The sequence below is a fragment of the Conger conger genome, chromosome 2, assembly GCF_963514075.1.
Source record: "Conger conger chromosome 2, fConCon1.1, whole genome shotgun sequence".
Lineage (NCBI taxonomy): Eukaryota > Metazoa > Chordata > Actinopteri > Anguilliformes > Congridae > Conger > Conger conger.
In genome coordinates, this window is record NC_083761.1 from 1,298,786 (window position 1) to 1,324,593 (window position 25,808).

General features: G+C 48.0%; 1 protein-coding gene across 2 annotated transcripts in view; it reads right to left on the reverse strand.

Moving 5' to 3' along the window:
• The window catches only part of LOC133121737 (adenylosuccinate synthetase isozyme 2), a 296,275-nt gene that overhangs the window by 263,825 nt on the left and 6,642 nt on the right, over window positions 1–25,808 (reverse strand). Inside the window, exons 2-13 of one of the 2 annotated variants that reach the window (XM_061231161.1) lie at window positions 20,649–20,751; window positions 17,343–17,411; window positions 17,017–17,067; window positions 15,363–15,429; window positions 14,853–14,960; window positions 14,339–14,420; window positions 14,008–14,134; window positions 13,288–13,442; window positions 9,795–9,919; window positions 9,287–9,384; window positions 8,572–8,721; window positions 7,947–8,041 (exon numbers count right to left, since the gene is read on the reverse strand). In XM_061231161.1, the coding sequence (XP_061087145.1) occupies window positions 7,989–8,041; window positions 8,572–8,721; window positions 9,287–9,384; window positions 9,795–9,919; window positions 13,288–13,442; window positions 14,008–14,134; window positions 14,339–14,420; window positions 14,853–14,960; window positions 15,363–15,429; window positions 17,017–17,067; window positions 17,343–17,411; window positions 20,649–20,751 (1,188 nt within the window). In that variant the 3' untranslated portion in view covers window positions 7,947–7,988. Of the gene's footprint in view, window positions 1–7,946; window positions 8,042–8,571; window positions 8,722–9,286; window positions 9,385–9,794; window positions 9,920–13,287; window positions 13,443–14,007; window positions 14,135–14,338; window positions 14,421–14,852; window positions 14,961–15,362; window positions 15,430–17,016; window positions 17,068–17,342; window positions 17,412–20,328; window positions 20,338–20,648; window positions 20,752–25,808 lie in introns of those variants that run through there. The other variant, XM_061231162.1, reaches the window with a different exon arrangement.

Genomic DNA, 25,808 nt, shown 5'->3' on the forward strand with positions numbered 1-25,808 from the left:
ATACAGAGAGTGTCTTTCTATAGATTTTCTTTATATTTCACCAGCGTTAAACTGAAGCCTATTTTATCACAAAACTCCCATTAATCATCAGTACAAGAATGTACCACAATTTGAAAATAATAAATATGTAGTAAACAGCACTACATTGAGAATGATAGATTCAATCTTTCAGTTTGAGAATGATATTTGTTTTTGTGCTGGTTTGAGAATGATAGATTCAGTAGTTTACACACTGCAGATTGAGAAGCACAGATACAGTAGTTTGTGTGTCTCAGATTCAGAATCATTATTAGAGATAAATACGGAGGGGATCTTTTTTTTTTTTTTTTTTTTTTTTCCCAATTCAAGGACACTTATTTTCAGAGGCCTGACTCACTCGGCTTATTTAACTGGTCAAAACATCTTCAACTGTGTCCCCAAGTAAAGACCTGAAAGAGCTTTTCAACTCCACACAATGGACTTGACAAAGAAGCAAACAAGTAGGTTACATAATAAATAGTATTATACTTTTTTTTTCTTATCTAGAAAGAAATTTAATTATCATATAACACCATTAATTTTGTTATAGGAGTTATTACGCATTGATTGTAAAATAATAGCAATTAATGAAAATGTAGCATAAACCAGGCGGCGTGTCCGTAGTTCCGATGGAAAATCTAATATGTACATACTAGGATGAGCTCTCCCTCCAGTGTTCGGAATATTACAGAGAACTTAAAATAAACTGCAGGCAGTCATGATTGGGCTACTAACTTACTTCATAAATTTCACATTGTGATAGAGTAGCCCACGGCTTTGGTCAATTGAAAGTTTCGGTTTGTTGTGTTAGCTGACAGTAGCCTACCTGGAACTCGTTTCTTGGTGACAATTGTTCTTAGTCACGTGAATGGAGGCCGGGTCCGGTTGCTTGTTCAGGTAACTAGAGAAGAAAGGATCTTCCGCTGAATCATTCACCGCAGGGCAGCGAGTTCGGATTCCTTCATAGAGTGACCTCGCTGGACTTCACACGGACGCACAGGTAATACCTGATCGTTTGTGTTAAACTACAGGCGGGTGACTGATCATAACTGGGTAACTGAGACGACCGGAAGGGAGAGGAAGGAGTTCAGTTTGAAAAGTTTAATTTCACAAATTTACTGTGCAGTTATTTTGGTTTCATTTGTGCCGTGTAGTCGCGTCAGATACACGCATCGTGTACCCTTGGACGGAATCTGAAATACGGTTGAAGTACTAACAGTCCATAAACCAGAGCGCAGGATACCACAGGTTGGAAACCAGTTTCTTCACATCAACTCCACACCTGTTTAATATTGTGAAGTGATCTCCCGTTACGGCCTTTTTTAAATATTGTGCAACAGCTCCCTCATGTGTACAACGTCAGAAATTGTCTGCATTTATATCGCGCCTTTATCCAAAGCGGTCTCATTCACTCATTCACACACCCACTCACACACCCACTCAGGCTCACACGAACGCCGATTGGCTGCAATGCAGGGTACCAACCGTCAGGAGCAATTGCGGGTTACGTGTCTTGCTCAGGGACACACCCACACGGACTGCCAGACGACCGCTTACAGACATTTTAGCTATTCATGCGGAAACGACCTGCTATCGTCTTATTTCTCAGTAGAAATAAACTGCCATTTGCGGTTTCACAAGAGAATCAAACGACCGTTGATTTCCGTCTCCTTGTCAGTTAGTCTCGAAGGGAACGTGGCGATCCACTGACGGACTGATTATTCGGTCTGACCGGAGGCAAGGTCCTGGGTCCTGTATCACAAAGCAGGATTACAGAGTAAAACTGTTCTGGGTTTTATTCGGCGCCGTGATCCAGATAACTCAGTAGTCCTGCTTTGTGAAACGGGGCCGTGGTTTTGATGTAATCCGGGGTCGCAGTTCATTTTGAATGGGCTGTTCTGCTGTTTGAAATCCTCTGAGCAGAACAGAAAATAAAACAAATACCTGCTTCCTCAGCATGTATTTTTTAATGTCACAAACAAAACAAAGGGGTTGTAAACAAAATATTACTCATCGTGTGTTTTACGGTTTTGACTGTTTGAAAGAGTTAATTGGATGTCCACAGGAGAGGCGTAGAGAGGGGGGGATTCTTACCTTCAGCAGGTGTCAGGATGGCAGGGTCTGGCATTGCAGTGAGGCTACACGAGTTTAAAGAGACCTCGAGTCCCAGCTTACCTGCATCGGCCAGGTGAGTTTGCCAGGTGTTTACACTATAGGAGTGCCATCGTGGGAATGTTTCACACGCCCAGTTCGTATTAAAGGCGTGTGTGGAATACTCGGCCCCACTCTGGACCACGTTAACACCGGACCCCTCTGACAGAGTCCCGCGTCAGGGGCGGGACACGGTCGGCCTGTATCCAGGGCAGGTGGGGCGGGTCCATGCGGCTCCTCCATCCAATGACAGGTGAGGAAAGAAATGTGTTGGAGGGTGGTGGGGCGTGCTTTTACCTGCTAGGATTTGACCATAATACTGAACGTGCTCTCATACTGCCAGCTGTCAGAGAGTTAAGAGCTCTTGGTGTGTGTGGCATGCATGCACGTGTGTGCGTGTGTGAATATGCGTGTGAGTGTGACACACCCAAGGTCTTCCGCCTCTGGTTGAGACATTTAGGGTCTTAACAATTCCCCGTCAATCATACCCCTAATGTCTACCACTCTATTGCCTGAGTTAAATTACCCACAATGCCGCTGTGTATCTTTGTTTACCAGAGCAAGGTTTTCCTGGGCGGCGCCCCGCGAGGAGCATTACCCAGAATCCTTTGATCTGCAGACGCTGCGTGCTCTCCAGCTCGCCCGCACGACCAGCGGCCCTGACGGCCGCAGTGCCGCCACCAGCCACCAGGAGGCGTTCGGCTCGCTGTCCTGCTTCTACCGTAGGTCCAGTGCCCGTGTTCCAGGTCCTTAAGCAGACGGTAGAAACGTATCCCCAAGACACGTAAAATCCTGTGAACCTGAACAATAGTGTGTTCCCAACAGTAATAATCATAATAATTTGCTGTTTAGCTGACATTTTTATCCAAAGCGACTTACAGTTGATTAGACTAAGCAGGGGCCAATCCTCCCTGGAGCAATGTGGGAATCAATGGCCTTGCTCAAGCCCAGTATCTTAACATGGATACACCGGGGCTTGAACCACCAACCTTCCGGGTCCCAGTCATTAGGTCCCTCCTCCACTGCCTATTAGCTTCTGGTTCAGTCTGCAGAGATAACCCTCTCCCCTGCCCTATGGAGCAGCAGATCACAATCCTCAATGGCGGCTTTTCCACCCTGCCTTTACCTGGGAGTCAGGTGTGATGAAGCCCGTCAATTACCTGGGAGAAAAGAAAACCAGGGCTGGATTTGGATTCTTCAAGGGCCAGATCTGATGATCCCTGACAATTTAAATTCAGTCCACTCCAGTTTTATTGAGCTAAATCATAGATACATCTGTTAAAAACACAACAACGTGAAACAAAATGGCTGCAGTTGTCAGCAGGGTTTTGTGTTGTTTCCTCTGCAGCTCCAGGGGACAGGATGTACACCCCCGTCTCTCACCCAGGCCCTCTGAGAAGCGCGGATCCTCCTGCAATATGACAGCAGCCAGCAGAGGGAGCTGTTTTTCACTGGGCATACACCAATAAGCTCTTCAATTGGTCCTTCATTGTTTAATTTGTCTTGCTCCCAAACAGTAGTGACCACTGATGGCTGCAGTTAGTGTCTACAGTGCCACCTAGTGGTCGAGAACTGAAATACAGGTTAAAGGTCACTCATGAATCAATGTAACCAGAGCAGCTTCCTGGTACATTAATGTAAATATGCAGTAGTGTGAAAAACAACTTACCAAAAAGCAGCAGCACAGATTGTTAATTGGTCAATTGGACAGGCAGCCACACCATCCCCGGTTTAATTTGATGTTTTAATAAAACACAAACGTAATGTTAAGAATAAATGTTTTAAAACGGCAAATTGGCAATGGATTCAAAGAGAAGGTTCTGTTGTTGTTCTGACAGTACATTCACTGTGGCCTGCGTGAGACGTGTAAGGCAGGGGTGTCTAATCTTATCCAGAGGCAGCTGTGTGTGCAGGTTGTTGTTTTAGCACAGGACTAAGACAGCTGATTCTACTCATCAAGGTCTTGATTAAAGACCATGATTAGTTAGTTAGTATAATCAGGTGTGTTACCGCTGGGTTAAAACAAAAACCTGCACCCACGCCGGCCCTTTTAGGATAAGGTTGGACACCTCTGGCGTAAGGCCTCAGAACTGGACCATACATATAAATATGCTGAATGACGGATGAAGAGCATATTCTGTAACATCCTGAAAAAGTAGCAACATGATCAATATAATTGTAGGATATTGTCCAAGTCTATGCATGTCAGAATATTAGCTCCCATAAATAATACAGCTTTACCACATAGACAAGTACTTTTTTGCGAACATAATGGAAAATGTACAAACTAAGTTTAAAAAAAAAAATGCTATTTACCATTTAATTACGTAAAATGTTTTATACATTTTGACAGACAGTACATGGTAAAATGTCTTGGTGATATTTCAGCGTTCACACATCCACAAGGAGATTGCCTGGGGCGGCCTGTAGCGTAGTGGTTAAGGTAAATGACTGGGACACACAAGGTTGGTGGTTCTAATTCAACTGTAGCCACAATAATATCCGCACAGCTGTTGAGCCCTTGAGCAAGGCCCTTAACCCTGCATTGCTCCAGGGGAGGACTGTCTCCTGCTTAGTCTGTACGTCGCTCTGGATAAGAGCGTCTGCCAAACGCCAATAATGTAATGTAATGTAAAGTAGGGCCACGTTAGGAACAGGTTAATCAGGCCATTGTAACAGTATTTTGGTTTCTGGTGTTCTGTCAGATATAGCACAATATAGACTGCTTCTAAAGTTGCTTGATTTATTCCACTTATCTCGGTTTATCCAAACACGCTGCTAGCAGAATGCAGTACGACAGGACTAGGTAGCATGCGCTAAGTGCGACCCCAGACGTACGTTCAAGACGGAACAGCAAACAGTTACTGTTGAACGATTTTAAATAAACATTCGATTTAGTTCGCCACCAACGCCTTTTAAATACAAATGGATGCGACTTAGGTCTACAAATGCCAGCCAGCGAATTTGTTGCTTATCTGTGATTTATTGTTAAAGGTAAAAACAAATATTACACTGATAAAGTGTATATAATAATTGTTAACTTTGGTTGTCGGAGTCTTCCCCTCCAGCAGCCATTTTTGTTTGGCGCGCACTACCTTTTCAAACGGTGTTGCTAACGTTCGAGGCGAAAATAAAAGTTTGAATATGCCAACGAACGTTAGGTAAAGTTTGCCATCCTCAACGCACGTCAGGACTGCAGTTTAATCTAAATTAATAACACATTCAGCATCTGCTAAACGCGATGCGAGGTGTTTTATTTAAACTACATCCCACGCTGAGTCTTCAGAGCTTTGAGTCTTAAAATACAACACCATCGCAGCTGGAGCCACGAGGCTATTTGTTCCAATTCATTTTCGATTAAGAGAAAAAAACATTCCGAAGAAAAGTACAGTGGTCTTTTATTAAACAAACTCCACACATGAAATTAAATATGTATTTATATATTAAAAACAGCTGTTTCTTTGGAAATTGTTACATTAGACTCCTTATGAAGCTGCATATTTATAAAGGAGAGCTCCATTCTATAGTTCAACATGTTGTATGTTCTGTGTAAGGACAATCGATAACCAGCGGTGGCTGACGTGCCAAGTTTACTCTAAACGAGAGGCGACGGACCCAAGTTCTGGAAGCCCGTAACGTTACACGTTTTTTTAAATTTATTTCCACACTCTACTCTTTATCATTTAAATCGCACATTTGCACAAACTGGTATTTAGAGCTGAATATAAGAAGCTTGTCATTAACAATTGAAGGCTTGTTTTTGTGTCCCAGTATGAAAGGTTTTACAGTAGTCTAATACAGGAGTAACCAACAATAATGCTAGCTAATTAGCACGTTATTCATTATGCTAATATAGCTAGCTAAGTGGCACGTTATTTCAACCTGAAATAAATAACTGGTGAGAAATTAAGGCTAGGTCCCTACATCTGCTCAAATCAGAATGGAAACATTACAAAATAATTATATTAATTTCTACCTTGTAATGGCGTCTCAGGGGAAAATACCCCCTCAGTAGACCTCAGAAGCATTTAACACTACAAAACGTTTTGCGCACACCTGGTTTGTCCAAAACAGAATTCTAACCGTTATGAAATTTAACCGAACAAATTAACCTTTGCCGAACTGGCTAAAACCGGATCGGCCAGGTGTGTTCAGGAGTGTTCAGAAGCACCCGTAAAACACCGTCACTCATACAGAACACACAACATTTGGACCCATAAGTCTGGACCTTTGGCCACCCCCGAATGAAAATACAATCACGTCTATCGACACGTACAGACATTAAATAACAAAAGACAGAAGTTACAGGATTTTGCTTCCTCCAGATACATGACTGAATGATACTGTGTTTTTTCCTGGGATAACAGACTTCTCCTAGGATAGGGTCATGGATTAATCCCAGGATAATGGATTTCACCCAAGGATAATGGTCACCTCCCGTTTGTTTATGGATTATTGCTACAGTAGTTGTACACGTCTTCCTTTTCAGTAGTTTTAAGAACACATTCTGACATCTTTAAACACAGGAACACACTCCGACCTCTTTAAAAACAGGAACACAAGGCTCTTTGCTCCCCTGACTATAGACCTGGGAACACAAAGGCATTTACCCCAAATCAGGAATAAAACAACAACAAAACAGAAAAAGCCTTTCCTGGCGTCCACAGGCAATGTAACAGGCAAATGTGTGAAAGAGAGAGAGAGAGAGAGAGAGAGAGAGGGAGAGATAGAGAGAATATTTCCAACAGTAACAAATGACAGGATTTTTTTTTAATGCAGTATCCTCCCATAATCCCCGTGGAGCGGGAGAAGGCAGGTCCATGAAGGCAGGTTAGGGATGAGAGTGAGGCATTCCAAGAACAGCAAAGGCGAACAGCGCACACAGACACACACACACACACACACACACGCACACACGCACACACACACACACACTCACACACTCACACACTCACACACTCACACACACACTCACACACACACAGACACACACACATACACAGACACACACAGACACGCACACGCACACGCACACACACACGCACACACACACACTCACACACTCACACACACACTCACACACACACAGACACACACACAGACACACACACACACACACAGACACACACACACAGACACACAGACACACAGACACACACACACACACACACACACAGACATACTCACAGACACACAGACACACACGCAGACACACACACACACACACACACACACACACACACACACGCAGACACACACGCAGACACACACGCAGACACACACGCAGACACACACACACACACACACACACACACACACACACAGACACGCACACACACAGACACACACACACAGACACACACACACAGACACACACACACACGGAGATAGACACACACACACACACACACAGACACAGATTTGAGGACGTCAGACAAGCCCAGAGACAGGAAACCGGAGCAAAGGAACAGGAAGGGAGAGGCTGTGTTTTGACACTGCGCTACCGATTGGTCCTTTTTCTGGAAGAATGAAGGTGGATGATATATACACGTGCGTGGTTGGTTTGTTGGATGGTGGGCGGGGCTAGTGTGAGCGTGGTCGTAGTGGGATACGCCCCCTGGTTGGTTCACTGTTATGCTGCTGTTCTGGAGATTTGGCAGGGTGGGGGGGGGGTGGGGGGTGTTCCCCGCTGATAAACGTCAACATGCAGCGTGTCCCTTAGTGGCCCTGACCCTTGACCTCTAGGGGGACAGGAAGTGGTAGAATCTTGGAGGGGGGGGGGGGGGGGGGGGATTGGAGCTTGCTGGGATATGTAGTCCTCAGAAGACCTGGATCATGGACTCCCGAGATTTACCCACGCCGATCCACTTCACTGGGAGGAGAGGGAGAGAGAAACAAGCTCTTAACACGAACATTGGCACTAACATAAGAGCTAACATAAACGCTAAATTTTACATTACATTACATTATTGGCATTTTGGCAGACGCTCTTATCCACGTACAGTTGATTAGACTAAGCAGGAGACAATCCTCCCCTGGAGCAATGCAGGGTTAAGGGCCTTGCTCAGGGGCCCAACGGCTGTGCGGATCTTTTTGTGGCTACACTGGGATTAGAACCACCGACCTTGCGGGTCCCAGTCATTTACCTTAACCTCTACGCTACACTTAATTCGAGTGCTAACTCATATGCCAACTTATGTGCCAACTTAAATGCCCTAACTTAAGCCCCAATTTAACCACTAATTTAAGCCCCAACTCTTGCCCTAACTCCAGCCCTAACTGCAGCCCTAACTCCAGCCCGAACTCCAGCCCTAACTCCAGCCCTAACTGCAGCCCTAACTCCAGCCCTGTGTGCAGCCCTGTGTGCAGCTGGCTCCGCGGGGCAGGGGGGCAGAGTCTCACCAGGCACTTGCAGGCGCTCCTCCACGTAGCGCACGTAGCGCTGCGCCTCCTCAGGGAGGTCCTGGAAGGTCCGGGCCGCGGAGGTGTCCGTGTTCCAGCCGGGCAGGGTCTCGTACTGCACCTCCACCTGGTGCAGCACCTCCTGATTGGCTGCGGAGACCGAGGAGGGGGAAGAGGGAGTGGGAGAGAGAAAGAGCGAGAGAGAGAGAAAAAGAGCAAGAGAGAGAGATGAAAAGGGAAAGTCAATTTTATTTGGATAGCGCTTTTTACAGAGATTGTCACAAAGATGCTGTACAGAGTAACAGAAGGGCAAACACCACGCCAGAGGCCCAACATTGTACATCTCCCCAGTGGGGAGAAAATGAAGTCAGTTTCCAGATAGATGCTTTTGTGCAAATGTACAGCTTGCAGAGGATTTCAGACCCGCTGAAATGTTCTCATGTTCTGGTGTTTGGTAGCAGCAGAAATCTGGGCCTAAAACTGCAACTTAATGCAATGTGAACCAGAGCCAGAATCTGCAGTGTGAATATTTTTTATCCAGACATCTTCGGCCATTTGTTGTATGACCTTGATATGCACACTATGCCGTTTTGTACGTCGACTTGGATAAAAGCGTCTGCTAAATACACTGTAATGTAATGTAAGGTAAGGTGTGGCTGCTGTTCAGACTCCAGACCAAGGTGTGTCAGTGAACTGAACAGGTGTGCAGCCTTACCTGGGAAATGAGGTATCGGTTCATTGTTGACCTTGTAGGCCACGCCCACTTTAATTTCTGAAAACACGTCCAGGATGTCCAGCTTAGTAAGGGCTATACTGCAATACAGAGAGAGGGAGAGAGAGGGAGGGAGGGACGGAGAGAGAGGGAGAGAGAGGGAGAGAGAGAGAGAGGGGAGGGAGATGAAGAGAGGGAAGGAGAGGGAGGGAGAGAGAGGGAGAGGGAGAGGGAGAAAGAAATTCAACCATGATTCATGAGCCATAGCCCTGCCACTCTATCTCTGTCACCCAATTAAAATAAGGCAGAAAATAGGTGTTAATTGGCTGTGCGTGGTTCAGGTTATTCGCTGGGTGTTGATTGGCTGTGTGTCGGTCAGGATATTATATTCGCTGGGTGTTGATTGGCTGTGCGTGGTTCAGGTTATTCGCTGGGTGTTGATTGGCTGTGTGTCGGTCAGGATATTATATTCGCTGGGTGTTGATTGGCTGTGGCGGGTCAGGTGACTCACGCGGTGAAGCCGTTGATCATGTGGGCGTATCGGAGCAGCACCAGGTCCAGCCAGCCACACCTCCTCTTCCGCCCCGTGGTCACGCCCACCTCCCGCCCCCGTGTCTGGAGCAGGGCCCCGATGTCCTGAGAGAATCAGACACAACTCACTCTTCCTGTGAGAGAATCAGACACAACTCACTCTCCCTGTGAGAGAATCAGACAACTCACTCTCCCTGTGAGAGAATCAGACACAACTCACTCTCCCTGTGAGAGAATCAGACACAACTCACTCTCCCTGTGAGAGAATCAGACACAACTCACTCTCCCTGTGAGAGAATCAGACACAACTCACTCTCCCTGTGAGAGAATCAGACACAACTCACTCTCCCTGTGAGAGAATCAGACACAACTCACACTCCCTGTGAGAGAATCAGACACAACTCACTCTCCCTGTGAGAGAATCAGACACAACTCACTCTCCCTGTGAGAGAATCAGACACAACTCACTCTCCCTGTGAGAGAATCAGACACAACTCACTCTCCCTGTGAGAGAATCAGACACAACTCACTCTCCCTGTGAGAGAATCAGACACAACTCACTCTCCCTGTGAGAGAATCAGACAACTCACTCTCCCTGTGAGAGAATCAGACAACTCACTCTCCCTGTGAGAGAATCAGACAACTCACTCTCCCTGTGAGAGAATCAGACACAACTCACTCTCCCTGTGAGAGAATCAGACACAACTCACTCTCCCTGTGAGAGAATCAGACACAACTCACTCTCCCTGTGAGAGAATCAGACACAACTCACTCTCCCTGTGAGAGAATCAGACACAACTCACACTCCCTGTGAGAGAATCAGACACAACTCACTCTCCCTGTGAGAGAATCAGACACAACTCACTCTCCCTGTGAGAGAATCAGACACAACTCACTCTCCCTGTGAGAGAATCAGACACAACTCACTCTCCCTGTGAGAGAATCAGACACAACTCACTCTCCCTGTGAGAGAATCAGACACAACTCACACTCCCTGTGAGAGAATCAGACACAACTCACTCTCCCTGTGAGAGAATCAGACACAACTCACTCTCCCTGTGAGAGAATCAGACACAACTCACTCTCCCTGTGAGAGAATCAGACACAACTCACTCTCCCTGTGAGAGAATCAGACACAACTCACTCTCCCTGTGAGAGAATCAGACACAACTCACTCTCCCTGTGAGAGAATCAGACACAACTCACTCTCCCTGTGAGAGAATCAGACACAACTCACTCTCCCTGTGAGAGAATCAGACACAACTCACTCTCCCTGTGAGAGAATCAGACACAACTCACTCTCCCTGTGAGAGAATCAGACACAACTCACTCTCCCTGTGAGAGAATCAGACACAACTCACTCTCCCTGTGAGAGAATCAGACACAACTCACTCTCCCTGTGAGAGAATCAGACACAACTCACTCTCCCTGTGAGAGAATCAGACACAACTCACTCTCCCTGTGAGAGAATCAGACACAACTCACTCTTCCTGTGAGAGAATCAGACACAACTCACTCTTCCTGTGAGAGAATCAGACACAACTCACTCTCCCTGTGAGAGAATCAGACACAACTCACTCTCCCTGTGAGAGAATCAGACACAACTCACTCTTCCTGTGAGAGAATCAGACACAACTCACTCTCCCTGTGAGAGAATCAGACACAACTCACTCTTCCTGTGAGAGAATCAGACACAACTCACTCTTCCTGTGAGAGAATCAGACAACTCACTCTTCCTGCGAGAGAATCAGACACAACTCACTCTTCCTGCGAGAGAATCAGACACAACTCACTCTCCCTGTGAGAGAATCAAACACAACTCACTCTCCCTGTGAGAGAATCAGACACAACTCACTCTCCCTGTGAGAGAATCAGACACAACTCACTCTCCCTGTGAGAGAATCAGACACAACTCACTCTCCCTGTGAGAGAATCAGACACAACTCACTCTCCCTGTGAGAGAATCAGACACAACTCACTCTCCCTGTGAGAGAATCAGACACAACTCACTCTCCCTGTGAGAGAATCAGACACAACTCACTCTCCCTGTGAGAGAATCAGACACAACTCACTCTCCCTGTGAGAGAATCAGACACAACTCACTCTCCCTGTGAGAGAATCAGACACAACTCACTCTTCCTGTGAGAGAATCAGACACAACTCACTCTTCCTGTGAGAGAATCAGACACAACTCACTCTCCCTGTGAGAGAATCAGACACAACTCACTCTTCCTGTGAGAGAATCAGACACAACTCACTCTTCCTGTGAGAGAATCAGACACAACTCACTCTTCCTGTGAGAGAATCAGACACAACTCACTCTCCCTGTGAGAGAATCAGACACAACTCACTCTCCCTGTGAGAGAATCAGACACAACTCACTCTCCCTGTGAGAGAATCAAACCCACAACTCACTCTTCCTGTGAGAGAATCAAACCCACAACTCACTCTTCCTGTGAGAGAATCAAACCCACAACTCACTCTTCCTGTGAGAGAATCAAACCCACAACTCACTGTTCCTGTGAGAGAATCAAACCCACAACTCACTCTTCCTGTGAGAGAATCAAACCCACAACTCAGACTTCCTGTGAGAGAATCAAACCCACAACTCAGACTTCCTGAGAGAACCAAACCCACAACTCAGACTTCCTGTGAGAGAATCAAACCCACAACTCAGACTTCCTGTGAGAGAATCAAACCCACAACTCAGACTTCCTGTGAGAGAATCAAACCAGTAAGTGCTACGTAATTAACAGATTGTAAAATGAAGTGTTACCAACTCTGTGTCGAATTGTCGTCCTGTACCATTCTGAGGACCTCCCTGAGTGATGTGTGTGTTTGGCCACCAGAGGGCAGCAGATATCTGTGTGAGAGCCTGGTCTTCGGGGCTGTCTAAACCAAATGTCTGCGGAGGCTCGTTAGCACGAGGCACTACCGCCCGGGGAGCAGGGCCCAAAACGAGTGGAGAACCGGCTCATTTACACCCCACAGCGGTCACACTGCAGCTCATTACCTCCAATCAGCAGCCCCGGTCGGCTCTCACGGAGATCACTAACTCCGCTGATTAAACAGAAGGGTCTGCTGGGACAAGCAGGCGTGCTGCTGGAGGACTGGGGCGTGTGAGGGTTTCCATCCACCAGTCAACCGCCGGCTCATTAGCTGTGTGCCCCAACACCAGCTCACCCCAAAAACATCCCACCACAATTCAAAATAAACTACTCTAATGCTGGCAGTCTAAAACCTAGTGGCTAAGGTGCTTAACTGCGACCTGGAAGGTCGGTGGCTGAAGCCCCAGTGTGGCCACAGTAAGAGCCACACAGCTGCTGGGCCCGTAGCCCCACACTGCCCCAGATGGGACTGTCCCCTGCTCAGGCTAATCAACTGTAAGTGGCTTTGGACAGGGCCTCAGCTGAGTAAGAGTACTGTAGGTATGGTGTTGTACGTGTCGGACGTCAGCAGGCGGTGTCTCTCACGTTGTCCTGCTCGGAGGGGAAGGCCCCGATGCCCACGCGGGTGGTGTAGGCCTTCACCACGCCGTACACCTCCCCCACGTTCTGGGGGGGCATGCCCAGCCCCGTGCACACCCCGCCCACCGTGCAGTTCGACGAGGTCACAAACGGGTAGGTCCCTGAGGAGAGAGAGAGCACGGCATGCTGGGAAGGGATGAGGTGACGCTAAAGCAGCACGTAGACCAGGCCTGGGGGAGCTCAGCCGTGTGGTCAGGACCAGACCTGGGTCAAATACGTCATGGTTTTAGATTCAAATACCTTTCTGTGCTCGATTGATCTTGCCCGGTCCAATTGATCCGACCAAGAGGACCAGAAGGTGGGGTTTGCATGTTTTTTAGAGTATTTCATACACCAGACAAGCTCACTAATGCGTAGAAAAAGTATTTGAACCCAAAACAATTTGCAATGTACGCATTTGATCCAGGACAGGTGAGGAGGTCAGGGCGAGGAGGATGGCGTTAGGTGACAGGTTTATCATGTGATTATCACGTGTTCTCATCGGAACATTCTAAAGCTGATGTAACAATATCAATGGAGTTCTAGAGCCATCCATAAATCCTGCGTGGTCACTAGCTATTCCAGCTCTTATTTCCTGAGCAGCTGTACACAGCAGAGCCTGTTCACTGCAGCACCAGACCACAGGATGGTCTGTTCACTGAGGCTAGGGGGGAGGGGGCAGCTCACCAAAGTCGATGTCCAGCAGGGCGGCGTTGGCCCCCTCCACCAGGATCTTCTTGGGGGGGCCGTGCAGAGCCTCGTACAGGAAATACACACCATCCCTGACCATCGGCTTTATCCTGTCTACATACACCTGCAGAGACACACACGCGCACGCGCACGCGCACACGCACACGCACACGCACACGCACACGCACACGCACACACACACACACACACGAGTGGAGAGTGGAGCACTGTTAGGATGCAGTTCATCCCGCAGGGTACAATAATGACATCAGGTCTAGATCAGTGACACTCCGCATCCCTGTCCAACACCCTGATGACTCAGACTGACCTTTAACCTCTCCAGCTCTCCGTCGATGTCCACCTCCAGCGTGGGGTACATGGTCTTGTACTGCAGCGCTAATACTTTAAATCTGAGCACAGAAACAACAGTCACAACTGACAGAAGAAATAAATCTTTTGGTTCATCCTGAAACCCTTTACATGATTAGGATGATCTTAACTGAAGTGACTAAAAATGCATCATTTTTATTTCAACAGATTCACATTTAATGACCCTGCCTCTCCACACACACACACACACACACACACACACACACACACACACACACACACACACACACACACACACACACACACACACACACACACACACACACACACACACACACACACACACACACACACACACACCCTGAATACCAGCAGACCAATAGATAAACAAACTAAGAACAGAAGAAGAGCCTAACAGGAAGAGCAGGGAGTTATTGTACAGGAAGTGCTCAGAGGTTCTCTTGCCAGGTTCTGGCTCAGGATTCCGTGTGGAAAGATGGGAACGCCGATACCTCTCTGAGAATTCTTGGAAGTCCGCCAGGAGGTCACATATCCGCAGACCGCTGCGCGCGGCCTTGGCTGAGTACACCGGGCCGATCCCCTTCTTTGTCGTGCCCAAGCTGAAGAGGAGAAGAACTACATTACCCAGAGGCCCTAGGGAAAGCAGTGCTTCCTGTTCAAACTGGCTAGCCACAGGCTGCTAGCCACAGGCTCCAGACAGCGCCAGCTCTCAGTGATGGTCTAATGCAGCCATAGACATGCAGGACAGGACAGGGTGTACATAATAGGGGGTGTTTGGAGGTGATGGGAGTAGTGGGCTGGGGAGGGGGGGTAAGAGTGTGTGAGTGTGTGTGTGTGTGGGGGGGGGGGGGTGTTTGGGGGTTGTGGGGGGTGGGTGGGGTGTCTGGGGGGTGTGGGGGGAGTTTGGGGGTGGGGAGGGGGGGTAAGAGTGTGTGAGTGTGTGTGTGTGGGGGGTGTTTGGGGGTTGTGGGGGGTGGGGGGGGTGATGGAGAGACTCTCACTTCTTGCCGGCCTGCTGCTGTCTCTGCTGCTCCTGCACCCCGTCGACAGCCTGGTGGAAATCAAACACTGCAGAGAGAGAGAGAGAGAGAGAGAGAGAGAGGAGGACAGAGGGAGGGAGGAGAGAGAGGGGGGAGAGTGAGAGAGTGAGAGAGAGAGCGAGGGAGGGAGAGAGAGAGAGGAGGGTTTTTTTTTTTAACTTTTTTTACTCAGTGCAGTTATCCAGCTAACTCTGTAATCCTGCTTTGTGGGTTTTACTCAGTGCAGTTATCCAGCTAACTCAGTAATCCTGCTTTGTGGGTTTTACTCAGTGCAGTTATCCAGCTAACTCAGTAATCCTGCTTTGTGGGTTTTACTCAGTGCAGTTATCCAGCTAACTCTGTAATCCTGCTTTGTGAAATAGCCCTTGGTCTTGTACTCAGACTTTTCCTGTTTTAGTCTTAAAACAGCTAATATTTTCTACAAGAAAATCTCAAGAGATCTTCAGACTAAAGGGCTTGTTAACACATCTCCACACCACTGTCTCCCGGGTAACACTGTCTCCCGGGAAACACTGGCCCCGGTCCAGCACAGGAGGCTTTTTACCGTTAGTTTAAAGTTTAAAGTTTAACGGCCATTTAAGGATCTCCACTGCGATACTGAGGAGCTCGACTCACAAACAAAATCACAACCAACCGCCATCCCTCAAGGCCAGAACTGGAAAAATTTTAATTAAGTACACTAATGCAGTAGTAATTAACTGAAGTGATACATTTTCTTTGGTCTTACCAAACACATTTATATGCAAATGAGTAAAAACCCCCTGAACTCTTACGCTATGAGAATTCAGTGTGTGAACTATTTAGCGGGCAGTAACTTGGGCAGAAGTAAACGCTGCTGGTATTTGTGACTCATTACCGAGAGACGCGTGCAACACTCGTACAGTCTGATCCTCCCAGCTACAGCTCAAACCAGTGTGTGTGTGTGTGTGTGTGTGTGTGTGTGTGTGTGTGTGTGTGTGAGAGTGTGTGAGAGTGTGTGTGTGTGTGTGTGTGTGAGTGTGTGTGTGTGTGTGTGTGTGTGTGAGTGTGAGTGTGTGTGTGTGTGTGAGAGTGTGTGTGTGTGAGTGTCTGAGTGTGTGAGAGTGTGTGTGTGTGTGTGTGTGTGTGTGTGTGTGAGTGTGTGAGTGTGTGTGAGTGTGTGTGTGTCTGTGTGTGTGTGAGTGTGTGAGTGTGTGTGTGAGTGTGTGAGTGTGTGTGTGTGTGTGAGAGTGTGTGAGAGAGAGTGTGCGCAAGTGTGTGTGTGTTTGTAAGTCAGCCAGGTACTGTAGTAAACAAAAGGCTAACGTTAAATGCCACACCAATCACATTTACACAAAGGAGGTGGTATTTAACACAAAAAAAGGTAACCTAAATCCAGCACAGTGAATACACACACACACACACACACACTCACTCTCACACACTCACACACACACTCTCACACACACTCTCACACACACACACACACACACACACACACACACACACACACACACACTCACACACACACACACACACACACTCACACACACACTCTCACACACACACACACACACACACTCTCACACACTCACACACACACACACTCTCACACACACACACACACACACACACACACACACACACACACTCATACCGATGTGTGCTCGGTCGGAGATGATCAGCCGGTTCTCCCAGCCCTCCAGACCTGCGGACACAATGGAAACAGCTGAAACAGGACTTTTGTCTTTTTATCCCGTTATTCAATTATGAAAATACAGTCATGACCAGCTGCCATCCGGCAAACCCCCCGAAACACGATTAATCTGCCGTTCCCCAGGCGCCATGACATGGAGTATGAGTCTGTGTAAGGTCTGTGGGGCGTGCCTCCACCTTTGCCAAATGTACAGAGGCTGATGACAGCGCCCCCCAGAGGACCGAGGGCAGAACAGCACCCCGGAGCCCCCCCGGCGGGAGACGCACCTTTCCCTTTGGACACGTTCTTCTCCGCCTCCTCGAACAGCCCCGGGAGATGGATCACCACCCCGTTACCTGCAGGAGGGCAAGAGCAGAGACAACGCAAACGTCACGCCAGTCTGCGCTTCGAGTCACACTCACACAGACACGAGTCTGAGGAACACTCTTCACAGCCGGACTGTCACTCTAATTGGCCCCGCCCTTTCCCGGGTAACACTGCAGCACAGGTGCAAAACCCAGTTCAGAAGGTAAAGATCCTCCCCAGTACTTCGTTCCAACCACCTGAATCCGCTAGACAATTTAGAGCCATTCGTCAGCCAGGATGGAGAACTAATTATAATTCATGGGTGGAAGGAACACATGGCAGGACTTTAACTTTCTGGCCCCTGGAGGTCCCACCTCTGCACCCGGCGGGGCGGCTGCCACAGTTCGGGTTCGAGACCGGGCCACAGGGCCCGTCCACAGCCCAGGACAGCACCTCCACCTCGGGGCCACAGGGCCCGTCCACAGCCCAGGACAGCACCTTCACCTCGGGGCCACAGGGCCCGTCCACAGCCCAGGACAGCACCTTCACCTCGGGGCCACAGGGCCCGTCCACAGCCCAGGACAGCACCTCCACCTCGGGGCCCACCCACCAGCTGCAGCAGGGACACCGTCTGACCTCAGACAGACGAGAGCCGGGAGATTAAACTCCCAGGTCCCGAGGGCCGCAGCGTCTGCATGGATCTGCTCCAACGCACGCTGCAGCTCAGCGGGTCATGGAGCAGAGGCAGAAACTCAGAGAGCAGGGCTGAAACAACGCTAGGCTGACTACGCAGTAGGAGTCGTAGTACGGAGAGGTGAGCATTGCTGGGCTAAATGGCCTGTTCTCGACGTGATGTTGTGTTTTGTAACACCACCTGATTTCACTAATGACCTCACGTCCTGTCCCGAGCAGGTGAAATAACGGGTGGAGTCAGGTGGTGTCGCGCACGGGTGGAGTAAACACCTGCAGACCCTGCGGGCCGCAGGACGTGGAGCTGAGCAGCACGGCGTGAGAGCGTAACTAACGCACCGTGAGGACAGTCAGCGACATTACACCTCTCTGACATCACTTCCTGTCCTCTGACAAACACAGACAGTCACATTTAGCCCTAGTCGTACAGCAGCTTCTGTACACACCTGTATATGATTGATTTTTTTCTGTCATAATAATAATGTAATGTCACTGACCACAATGTCCCAGTTCTGTGTAGATTAATTGTCAGTGGGGGGAAAATGGCTGAGGAGATGTTGACGCAACCCAAATGCCAAAAATAGGCGAGTGTTTATATCAGTACAAACACAATGCACAGTAAAGGCTGCACATGACCTCATTATTACCCAGAATCCACTTCTGCGGCTGCAGCTGGCCCCTCCCCCAGCCTGTGACGGACAGGCTGCTGATGCATAGATCAGACGAGATCATCGGGTTATCCTGCACTATTATTACTATTATTATTACTATTATTATTATTATTATTATTATTACTATTATTATTATTATTATTATTACTACTATTATTATTACTATTATTATTATTATTATTATTATTACTATTACTATTATTATTACTATTATTATTATTACTATTATTATTATTATTATTATTATTACTACTACTATTATTATTACTATTATTATTATTATTATTATTATTATTACTATTATTATTATTATTATTATTGGGTTATCCTGCTTTATTATTACTATTATTATTACTGTTACTATTATTATTGGGTTATCCTGCTTTATTATCACTATTATTACTATTATTATTATTATTATTATTATTGGGTTATCCTTCCCTTTCTTTTCACACAGAACCAGAGCACAGCCAAACCCAACTACATTTATTTTAAATGACACATTGGTTCCAGGGTTAGACTTATATTCTGTATATGTACAGTATGAACTCTTTATGATGGGGATGGCCTTTCACAAGAGAAGCCAACAGAGAGCTCTGGGGAGCTACAGGTTCTGCTGGTTCTTGTTGGAAGCAGGCTCTGCCACACGCCTCACATTCCTCACACGCCTCACACGCCCCACACGCCTCACACTCCTCACACTCCCCACACTCCCCACACGCCTCACACTCCTCACACGCCTCACACTCCTCACACTCCCCACACGCCTCACACTCCCCACACGCCCCACACTCCTCACACTCCTCACACGCCTCACACTCCTCACACGCCTCACACGCCTCACACTCCTCACACTCCCCACACGCCTCACACTCCTCACACTCCCCACACTCCTCACACGCCTCACACGCCCCACACTCCTCACACTCCCCACACGCCTCACACTCCTCACACGCCCCACACTCCTCACACTCCTCACACTCCTCACACGCCTCACACTCCCCACACGCCCCACACGCCACACTCCTCACACTCCTCACACGCCCCACACTCCTCACACTCCCCACACTCCTCACACTCCTCACACGCCCCACACGCCCCACACGCCCCACACTCCTCACACGCCTCACACGCCCCACACTCCCCACACTCCTCACACTCCCCACACGCCTCACACTCCTCACACGCCTCACACGCCCCACACTCCCCACACGCCTCACACTCCCCACACTCCTCACACTCCTCACACTCCTCACACTCCCCACACTCCCCACACTCCTCACACTCCCCACACTCCCCACACGCCTCACACTCCTCACACTCCTCACACTCCTCACACTCCCCACACTCCCCACACTCCTCACACTCCTCACACGCCCCACACTCCCCACACTCCCCACACTCCTCACACTCCTCACACTCCTCACACTCCTCACACGCCCCACACGCCTCACACTCCTCACACTCCTCACACGCTTTCGTTCACAGGAGAAAAGGGAAAACCACAGAACCAGCAGCTGGGAAGGGCAGCCACTCCACATTCCACACATGTACCTGCCTGTGATAGCAGCCATACACAATCTCAGTGCCCTATTCCCTATTCCACCGATGAAGGCGGTGAGTGTGTGTGGGACTCACCGATGAAGGCGGTGAGTGGGTGTGGGACTCACCGATGAAGGCGGTGAGTGGGTAGGGGACTCACCGATGAAGGCGGTGAGTGGGTGTGGGACTCACCGATGAAGGCGGTGAGTGGGTAGGGGACTCACCGATGAAGGCGGTGAGTGGGTAGGGGACTCACCGATGAAGGCGGTGAGTGGGTGTGGGACTCACCGATGAAGGCGGTGAGTGGGTGTGGGACTCACCGATGAAGGCGGTGAGTGGGTAGGGGACTCACCGATGAAGGCGGTGAGTGGGTAGGGGACTCACCGATGAAGGCGGTGACTTCGGGGTTGATGATGCCACTGGGGAGGAGGTGGAAGTCGTACTCCACTGAGTCTACCACCACCGTGTGCCCGGCGTTATTGCCCCCCTGGGGAGAGAGAGGGAGAGGGGGGTAAATAACTGCCCCTCTGGAGAGAAAGAGAGATGGGGGGGTATATAACTGCCCCTCTAAGGCAGTTATGTACACACAAACCTGGGTCAAATATGTGATTTTTTCGGATTGAAATACTTTTCTACGCTTTACTGAGCTTGTCTGGTGTATTGGAACCGCATAGAAATACTCTCTAACAGTGTAAACCCCACCTTCTGCACCAGGCTAGATCAATCGGGCACAGAAGAGTATTTGAATCCAAAATAATCCCTGATTTTAAGGTGAAAATAAAAACGTTGTCCCACTCCGGTGATGAAGAGAGTGTGGCCAGCACTGTGAAATCAAACACTGTGACAACCAGCTGAATGAGATCCCACACCTGTATACTTCCACTCCTGAAACACACCCTGCACACATAGCTATGTTCCGGGCGTGGCCACACTCAGTCCGTGCACAGTGTCACCTCGACCCAAACGCAGCCAGCCGTTTGCCCTGTTGTTATGGCGATTGGTAAGTCATTGCTCAGAGGAATGCAGTCCTACTGAAAAACAAATGCATGAAAATCACAGAAAATCTTCCATGGAAACACAGCACCCAAACAGAAACCTGGCCCCCTGATTGGCTGAAAGTCGTGCCCATACCTGTCACACAGGATAAAGGGGAGGGGCCAACCATTTTTTCCAGAGAAGCCGAGCGTGACTAACAGAGAGTTGTGGCTGATTATGAGTTTATCCATCAACCAGTTCCCTCGGAAGAAAATGGTTATGGTAAACGGTTGGAATTTATATAGCGCCTTTACCCAAAGCGCTGTACAATTGATGCTTCTCATTCACCCATTCATACATTACATTACATTATTGGCATTTGGCAGACGCTCTTATCCAGAGCGACGTACAGTTGAGTAGACTAAGCAGGAGACTATCCTCCCCTGGAGCAATGCAGGGTATGTATGCAATGCAGGCCTTGCTCAAGGGCCCAACGGCTGTGCGGATCTTATAGTGGCTACACTGGGATTAGAACCACCGACCTTGTGTGTCCCAGTCATTTACCTTACCATACATACACACACACACACACACACACACACACACACCAACGGTGATTGGCTGCCAAGCAAGGCACCAACCAGCTCGTCAGGAGCATTTGGGGGTTAGGTGTCTTGCACAGGGACACTTTGACACAGCCCGGGCAGGGGATCAAACCAGCAACCCTCTGACCGCCAGACAACTGCTCTTACTGCCTGAGCCAAACACACACCATCTCCCAACACAGTCATAAGATGACTCACCTATCTTAAAACATCTTACAAGAAGAACTAAAGGTTTAAACATCTCCTTTAGAAGACATTTGAGATGGTCGAGCTTTCTCAACAGATTCATCATCTCAGTTGAACTGGGGCACTAAAGCTTTCAATATCTTAGATATTTAAGCCCATTTCAACAAACATTTAAAATTTGGGATGGGCTTTTTTAAATTATTGAAATTAAGTAACTTTCAGAGAAAGTTTTTCTCACTACTGTCTGAGGGTTTTTCTCCCCGCTGGGGAGTATTTTTACGGTACCTCACATGCTTATGGTACCTCACATGCTGGCTATTTGGGGGTTCAGGGCTGGTTCTTGCCCTTTCCCTTCCTGCTACTCTGTAAAGTATCTGTTTCTGTTTCTGTAAAAAAAGGCTGTAAAACAAATACAATTGCCCAAAGGAACACAAGGACCCTGACCTAGCACGCACTTTAAACTTAAGTCTTAACCCTAAGTCTTGCCTTTATGAGTAACACATACTTCCGACTGTGAGAAGGTGTAAAGACCAGGGGACTCAGACATCTCCTAACATGTGTACAACTGAGATTATCAGGAGAGCCAGGAAGACCAGATAATGAGCCAGAATCTCCATTTAATGAGTCTCTTATCTGATCGGTCTCAGAGAGACCAGCTCACTCACCAGCGACAAATACATTATCCTTCTGGATTCCAATACCTTTCTGTGCTCGATTGATCTTGCCTCGTGCAAGTCAACCAAGAGCACACGGGGCCACACTTTTTGGGAGAATTTAATTTGGTTCCAAAACACCAGACAAGCTCAGTAAAGCATGGAAAAGTGCTTTAAAAGTGGTTCTTACTATGATTTGTATTATTTGGCAAAGCCTTTGGCAATTCCACCAATCAAGGAGGAGGGAAAAACGCCCAAAGCAGAACAGGAAACAATTCCAGACCGTATCTCTCATTTTAGATTCACGTAGTTTTATGGCTACTTTTCAGACACAAATGTCCACTTCATACAGCTCATCACAGCCACATAAATAGCATGTATAAAATGTTTGGCCTGCACACATTTTTTTTAACCCTGTGCTAAAAAACATGACATGAGCCCCTCACACAAACAGCATGTGCCGTGCTTTCAGCACGCTCCCTCAGATAGCATTCACCGGCTTTGGCTAACGGTCCCAGGCTTTAGCTAACGGTCACCTTCTTAAACGCACGCCGGTGTCTCTCTGTCTGTGTGAAGGTGTCTCTCTGTCTGTGTGAAGTTGTCTCTCTGTCTGTGTGAAAGTGTCTCTCTGTCTGTGTGAAGGTGTCTCTCTGTCTGTGTGAAAGTGTCTCTCTGTCTGTGTGAAGGTGTCTCACTGTCTGTGTGAAGGTGTCTCTCTGTCTGTGTGAAGGTGTCTCTCTGTCTGTGTGAAGTTGTCTCTCTGTCTGTGTGAAGGTGTCTGTCTGTGTGAAAGTGTCTCTCTGTCTGTGTGAAGGTGTCTCTGTCTGTGTGAAGGTGTCTCTCTGTCTGTGTGAAGGTGTCTCTCTGTCTGTGTGAAGGTGTCTCTCTGTCTGTGTGAAGGTGTCTCTCTGTCTGTGTGAAGGTGTCTCTGTCTGTGTGAAGGTGTCTCTCTGTCTGTGTGAAGTTGTCTCTCGGTCTGTGTGAAGGTGTCTCTCTGTCTGTGTGAAGGTGTCTCTCTGTCTGTGTGAAGGTGTCTCTCTGTCTGTGTGAAGGTGTCTCTCTGTCTGTGTGAAAGTGTCTCTCTGTCTGTGTGAAGGTGTCTCTCTGTCTGTGAAGAGCACAGCTGTTATTCTTGGCACACAGCACAGTTTTGGCACTGAAGGCCAAATCTTCCCGCTATGCCAACAGGCTATCAAAGACACACATAACAGGGTGTCCATCCTGCCATTAACGGCATTCCCAGTGCCGGAATAAGACTTACAGTCCTGCCATTAACAGCATTCCCAGTGCCGGAATGAGACTTACAGTCCCGCCATTAAGGGCATTCCCAGGGCTGGAATACGATATACAGTCTTCATATCCTGCTCAACAACAATCCTGATCCAAACACACACACCACTGGATCACAGAGCTCTCAAGATCCAAACACACACACTACTGTTTCACAGAGCTCTGATCCTAACACACACACTACTGGACCACAGAGCTCTCAGTTCCACAGAGATGCTCTCCACAAAGTCCTCTGTCACCTGATAGGCCTGCAGAACTCGTTTGCACCGAGGGAATAGCAGAGAAAGGGCAGCATAGAAATCCTTAGTTCAGGTTACTGTAAACACTTCTCACACATGAAAGGAGCAACTCGCTGTAGCTGACATAAGGAACAGCACTTATTACACACAGAGAGTGGATACTGAGAGGAACAGCTTGCCAAGTGGAGGCAGAAACTCAGGGGGGTTTCAGCACCAGGCTTGATAAGGTGCAAGATACCACTCAGCTTTTAAGCAGACTAAGCATTAGGCACAGTGTAGGGGTAGGAAACAGCGAGCACTGATGGCCTGAATGGCCTGTTCTCATGACATAACATACCATTATGTTGTTATTGTTGTCATGTTCTGTCATGATGAGTCATGCAGTATCATGCCATGTTATGTCATTTCATGTCGTGACACACAGTCAAAAATTCACCCATGTAAAACCCAGATGCCACTGAGCTGCACACAGACAGTCAAACGCGCCATTGTTTTGGACATCAAATACTTTTCTACACTTTACTGAGCTTGTCGGCCGTATTGGAACATATGAAATGCTCTCATAAAGCCCTCTTGGTTGGCTCAATTGCACCAGGCACAATCAATCGAGCACAGAAAAGTATTTGAACCCAAAGCAATTGCGCATTTGACCCAGGTCAGTTTATAATCTGCAGTTCAGCTCATGAAGAGGCTACGTTTACATGCACAGGAGTGACTGACACGTCTTTAGAGAATGAGCGGCAACTGAAGATGCAAAGCACATGCAGGGAGGAGTATAATGATCAATTATGGGTATTGCACTAGTGTTAGGGGCCCTAAAGATATCTGTAAAACCAGGCAGAGATTTTTTCATTCGTATCGCTGTGGAAGCCACATTGCTGAGCGATCAGTGGCGTTCGCTTGCTGCTGAACGCCTTGGGGAAATTAACCTGATCTAACATTATAATAGAAACTACTCCCGGTCTCAAAATTCAATCATCAGTTTTTGTAATCAGTTAAAATGATTTACATGAATTGCCAGTTTCACAGACACAGATTAATACTGGTCCTGGACTAAATTAAATTTTAATTTAAGATTCCCCATATGAAACTCAATTTAGTCCAGGACTAAACTTAATCCGCGTCTGAGAAAGCAGCCCTAATTATTGCAGACCTAATTGTGTTGCCTCAAAGATTTGCCTATTAATATCCGGTAAAGGTGAAGAAGAGGGTTCGTTAGACAGCAGAGTGTCCTCATGCTCTCACTCCCCTGGGGTTGTTTCAGGACAGCACCGCCATTTTGAAACACATCAGTTGCGGGAATTATGATGAAAGCCACCGTGAGTCATCTCGGAGGGAGCCGGGGCGTGGGTTTTCATTAGCTGGAGAAACCACCAGGGCGTGCGTCAGCCAACGGCCTCTGCCATTTCTCTCTCTTTAAAAAAAACAAAAAAGTGAAATCAGCAGAAAGGACAGAGAGGCAGGAAAGCAGGTGAGCTGAAGTACAGGTGTGATGGAATCGTGAGTGTCAGTGAGAAACTGCCCACCCAGCGGATCTCCACACCCAGGTCTCAGATCCCAGATCTACAGGGTCCCAGATCCCAGATCTACAGGGTC